The sequence below is a fragment of the Artemia franciscana genome, chromosome 3, assembly GCF_032884065.1.
Source record: "Artemia franciscana chromosome 3, ASM3288406v1, whole genome shotgun sequence".
NCBI lineage: Eukaryota > Metazoa > Arthropoda > Branchiopoda > Anostraca > Artemiidae > Artemia > Artemia franciscana.
This window is the reverse complement of record NC_088865.1, coordinates 23,877,371-23,883,421: the sequence shown is the minus strand read 5'-3', so window position 1 is coordinate 23,883,421 and position 6,051 is coordinate 23,877,371. Positions and strand designations below refer to the sequence as shown.

The window sequence follows — 6,051 nt, the reverse complement described above, 5'->3', positions numbered from 1 at the left end:
TAGCTTCCTTAGTATTTTTGATAAGAAATATTGTACTTCGAACTTAGCCGGAAAAAAGGAAACCGCACAGGTGTTTCCTTATAACTGAATTAAATTTGAAAGTGTTTGGGGGATGTAGTGTTGAACCACATTTGCTAAAGATATGCCACATTGCCTTAGCCTTTTTTCGGCTATAATTATTAATCTTCATAGTTATTTAGCGGATTGTTTTTTGGTCAAATTGGATGCAACTAATGACAGAAATCCATGTGGATTAGGTTTGCAGTTTAAATGAACTAAAATTAGATGTTTTTGGCCGTTCTCCAACTGTTGAAATATATCGAACCAATGCGCGAATTAGAAGAGAAACTTAAGAAAAATAAACAAATGACAGACTTGCGATACACTAGGACCATACGTGTTTAAAAGTACAAAAAAACAAACAACAAAAACAAGGAGATGGACCTACAAGGTGAAAGCAACGAAAAATAAAAGCAGTAATTATATAAATAAGAATTGAACAAAAAGGAATAACAGAGTAAGTTCAATCATGCAATTAAGCTGATCTTGTCAAATTTGGTAAAATTTTGCAGCTTTTGGAGAAACGGACCAAGCTGTTCTTGGTAACAAACTGTAAGAAAGGAGTGACTCGCCCCAATAGTAACCGAAGTTGAAAAAATAATTTTGCTGACAATCAATATATCATAAAAATCAGATTTTTGCGCTGTTTCCAAATACATAAAATTCAGAAAATTTAATGGTACCTATCAAAAGCTACGGGCCTAAGAAAATTTGCAAGATTTGCGAAAAAGAAGGGAAACACCCCCATAAAGTCGAGTGATCTTGATGACAATCACACCATCAGATTCAACATATCAGATAATTATATTGTAGAAGTTTCAAGTTCCTATCTACAAAATTATGGAGTTTTGTAGTTTTGCAAGAAGAAACACAGACGCCTGTTTATTGTTTCTTTTTTTTAAGTATCAATTTTCGCTAAAATTCCTTGTCTTTAGATCTGATTTTTCCCTATTTTTCTCCCTAGAAAAAAGAGATATTTTGCCTTAGATTTACTACAATCAACACGAAAAACGTAACCTAGAATAAAAGTGTTATTTTTTACTTCAGATAATGATATACATAAAATCTTTTACACTACCGAGAAAACATACAAAAAGTTCAAGTAAGTGTCACCTCCAGCACTTCATTGCACGTAGCGTTTGCTTTCATCTTGAAGCCAGCAACAGCTTTTGGTATCCTAAAAGTTGATGAAGTTTTATCTTCGTTTTTCAACCAACAACTGACTCGAATAAGTGAGACTAGTGTGACGTTCTCAAAACTATTTTTGATGTCCGTTTTGATTAATTTCAGGAGACTAAGCAAACGCTCAGCCGGTACATTACTAAAGGGTAACAAAAAGTTTAGTGATATGCACTTCTATAATTCCGGGTACTTGATTTCACCACTGCGAGTCTTCAGACTAAGTATTTTCATCCAGTACTGCTCAACTGACAGGTTGATATCGGTCATTGCCTGAGATCTCCATTCTACGTCAGTTTTTTGGACGCAACACTTTACTGTTAGAAGAGGAAATCTCGCAAATAGTGGCCTTACAGAATTTGGCTTCAAATTTCTTGCATTTCTTGGTATAACCAGTGCCAAAACGTCATGAATTTCGTCTTCAAACTTGAAATGGTCTTGAATCTGCTTGATTAGGACTTTATAATAGTTTCGATAAGACTGGTAAAAGAGATCAATATTATCAAACTTGGCTCTTGAGCATCTACGAGATCTTGCATTGAGTCGGTTGCAGCTATTCCCACATATGTCTGGTTTAAAGACAGGTACTCACTTGAAAGGTAAAGATTCAGTTCGGTAAACAAATCAACACTGCGAATATAGTCTAGTTCTATTAAGTCAGACGCAAAATCATTCAAAAGTTTGCTGACACTTGCGCTTAGGGAATGAAGAAGTGGAAGATCAGATTGAAAAACTGAATTGAATTCATTAGAGAGGCCAAGAGAGTAGTCCATAAATTCAAGGTATGACTTTGTCAACTTGCTTTGTAATGTTGACAAGAAAAGGTCATTGGTTATAGTTGGGTCGTCAAACGTGGTTTCTATGAAATAATGAGTAAGAGCAACCCGGTGCTCAATAAGCCTCTTTATGCAGGCCTGAAGGGACAACCGAAGGGTCTGTCCTGGTGCAAGAATTGGGAGTGTTTTGCATTCAAAGAACTTCTGAAATTTGGCATACTTATCTTGCTTTGAAGCACTCCTGGAAAAGTGGGCATAAATATATTTCGTGCCAAGTCTTCTAGTGTCTTGGGAAGTGACAAGCATGCATAGGATGAACATAAGTGAATAAGATGGCACGAGCATTTCACGTTCAAGATATGAGGGACCATGGCTTTCATTAGCGTTGAAGCAGATTTATTCGCTCCAAACAAGACGTTAGTAGTACCTGCACAAAATCCAACAATATTTTGCTAGGGAATCGAGTTTTTTTCAATGACTTATTTGATGCAGTTAGTCAGACCCTCAGCTTATCCATCACTACACTTAACCATGTCCAATGCTTCAACATGAAGTTTTAGATCCTTCTCACTAAAAAAAAATATTACAATGACGAATTTTTCAGCCTTTTGTTTGAAAAAAAAATCGAACTTTCAATGAAAATCCTTACTTTACCCCATATTTCCCTGAAAATCCTTACTTTACCCCAGATTTCCCTTTGTCCCTATATTCAAAACAAATTTCCCAAAAACAAGTGATTTCTCCCTAAAATAGGGTAATCTCACTAAAAGTGGAAGCCCTGTTTAATTTGCTGGGAAAAAGATCACGAATGCTTGTTTTTTATTATTATATTTTCAGGGCTGATCATATCGCAACAATCATGATAGGAAATCGAGAGAGAATCCATTCCGGAGGAAATCAAAAGTTGTAGTTCTCTTGTTAAGAAACCGAAGAAATTGGAGGACAATTAGCCCCCTATTTTGACAAAACGTTCTTATCAAAATTTTGAGATAGCCATTCCGTTCAGAATAGTAGATTATTCTGTAAGATATACAGTTCGCCCGTTGCTTATACATAGCATTTTCTATTGACAAAATATAGAGAAATTTTTTGGATAGGATTTCTAGGGTGTCTATGGGAAATTCTTTTTGGTGTGAGGAAAAATTCCGTGGGATTTTTCCGAAATTTTAGACGGGGGTGGGGGTGGGGGGAGACATATCCTGGCATGATTTGAAAAACAGTCAGAAATTTAATGTAGAATAAAACAAGTATTTAGAACTGAGAGCAAGGAGCCACATTAAAACTTGAAACGAACAGAAATTATTTCTCCCCGTCTCTCCTCCTTTACGTTAAGAAAGATTACTCAAACAAAGAATGTAGGATCAAATTTATTACTGAAAGACGGCTATCACAAGCCCAAATGGGCAGAATTCGCACTTTAGCGTCAATGAACAAAAAAAAATCACAAACAACAAGAAAGTAAAAAATGGCACATCGGAAAAAAACTTTTAAAAAGGTCAAAGTCAATCAGTAAAAATGTCAAAAACAATTTAAACTCGTAGAATTAAAAGGTCAATGTCAATCAGCAAAAATGTCAAACAATGAAAACTCGTAAAACTAAAAAGCAAATAAAATAATTAAAACAAAAGGACAATTTAGTACCTTTTAGACGTATTTTAAGTGAACTTGAAAACTTTAGCGTAAAAAGCGATGAACGGCGTAGTCCCCCCCATATGAAATATAAATAACGACGAAGACCACACTGCCTTTCCATCACAAACACCAACAAGATCTAAGAGCTCATATGACACTTGTGACGAGGCCAGAAGAGCTAAGCGCCAAGAGCTCATATGGTATGAGCTCTAACACAATTATAAGAATCAATAGATTGATTTAAAAGGAAAGTCAGAGGCTTAATGCCGGTCGGGATTTAAAATAAGACCTCTGAGTCAAGATGTCCTTCTAAATATCAAAATTCATTAAGATCCGATCACCCGCTCGTATGTTAATAAATACCCAATTTTTTTTAATTTTTCTTCTCCCTTTAGCCCCCCAGATGGTCGAATCTGGGAAAACGATTTTATCAAGTCAATTTGTGCAGTTCCCTGACACGCCTACCAATTTTCATCGTCCTAGCACGTCCAGAAGCACCAAACTCGCCAAAGCACAGAATCCCTCCTCACAACTCCCCCAAAGAGAGCGAATCCAGTACGGTTACGTCAATCACGTATCTACAACATTTGCTTATTCTATCCACCAAACTTGATCCAGATTCCTCCACTCTAAGCGTTTTCCAAGATTTCCGATCTCCCCCTCCAACTCCCCCCAATGTCAACAGATATGGTCGGGATTTGAAATAAGAGCTCTGAGACATGAGTTCCTTCTAAATATCAAATTTCATTAAGATCCGGTCACCCGTTCTTAAGTTAAAAATGCCTCATTTTTTCTAATTTTTCCAAATTAACACCCCCAGCTTCTCCAAAGAGAACGGATCCGTTCCAATTATGTCAATCATGTATCTAGAACTTGTGCTTATTCTTCATATCAAATTTCATCCCGACCTCTCCACTCTAAGCGTTTTCCAAGATTTCTGTTTCCCTCCTCCAACCCCCTGTGTCCCCGGATTCAAGTCGAGTCGAAAATGGAGCATTTGAGACATAAGATATCATAAGAAATTCTATATATCAAGTTTAATTAAGATCCGATAACCTAGTCGTAAGATAAAAATACCCCAATTTTCACATTTTCGAAGAATTCCGGTTTCACCCTCCAACTCCCCCCAATGTCACAGGATCTGGTTGGAATTTAAAATAAGAGCTTTAAAGCACAAGATCCTTTTAAATATCAAATTTCATTAAGATCTGATCACCCGTTCGTAAGTTACAAACACTTCATTTTTCCGAATTACCCCCCCCCCCCAACTCCTCCAAAGAGAGCAGATCCGGTCCGGTTATGTCAGTCAAGTATCTTAGACTTGTTTTTGTTCTTCCCATCCAGTTTTATCCTGATCTCTCCGCTTTAAGTATTTTCTAAGATTTGCAGTCCCCTCCCCCAACTGCCCCCCTCAATGACGGTGGATCTGGTTGAGATCTGAAATAAGAGATATGGGTTACGAGGTCCTTCTAAATATTAAGTTTCAAGCAGATCCGATCACTCTTTCGTAAGTTAAAAATACGTCATTTTTTCTAATTTTTCAGAATTAACCCGCCCAATTCCCCCAAATAGAGCGGATCCATTCCAATTATTTCAATCACGTATCTAAGACTTCTGCTTATTTCTCCCACCAAGTTTCATCCCGATCCCTCCACTCTAAGCTTTTTCCATGATTTTAGGTCCCTCCAAACTTCCCCCAGTGTCACCAGATCCGGTCGGGATTTAAAATAAGAACTTTGAGACATGATATCCTTCTGAATATCAAATTTAATTGAGATCTGATCACCCGTTCGTAAGTTAAAAATACCTCATTTTTTCTAATTTTTCGGAATTAACCTTCCCCATCCCCCACCCCAATTACTCCAAAGAGAGCGGATCTGTTCCATTTATGTCAATCATGTATCTGTATTTCTTCCTTAGCAATGATCTAGGCATAAAGCAAGTAGTTCAAGAAGCAATTGAAATCAGACTTAAGATTAATAATAATGTTTCCTTAAATAGGGATTTAGGAGAATATTCACTGAATGCTCTTTACGCAAATTTAATTAAAAATGACCTTACGAAATATCATAAAAAACCAATAGATATTAACACAGAGCCTGTCACAAATAGACCTATAAGATCAGCCACGAAAAAAGCTAGGCTGGCATTAAAAATGTGTTTTTAAATCATTTTCTTTCATTTCAATGAATTGCCTCGTTTCATAACAAATTATTTATCAGTCCTGGTTGAACTTCGCTGAGGTAAGGATGGTGGGACTGTTTTGAAAAACTGTTCATTTTAGTTTTATTGATTATATCCTCTTGTAAGTTGTTTTTTCTTATTTGTAGTGCTGAGGATGGCCCTTGGACATAGGGCCGAAATATTCATTCTAATTTGTTTCCCACTGTCTTAAAAAATTTCC

General features: G+C 36.5%; 1 protein-coding gene across 2 annotated transcripts in view; it reads left to right on the top strand.

The window, feature by feature from the left end:
• The window catches only part of LOC136025050 (zinc finger protein 420-like), a 50,226-nt gene that overhangs the window by 1,403 nt on the left and 42,772 nt on the right, over positions 1-6,051 (top strand). The window contains exon 1 of one of the 2 annotated variants that reach the window (XM_065700733.1): positions 121-257. The exons of the other annotated variant lie outside the window; for it this stretch is intronic. Coding sequence (XP_065556805.1) covers positions 143-257 — 115 coding nt within the window. The 5' untranslated portion in view covers positions 121-142. Of the gene's footprint in view, positions 1-120; positions 258-6,051 lie in introns of those variants that run through there. 2 annotated transcript variants of the gene reach the window in all.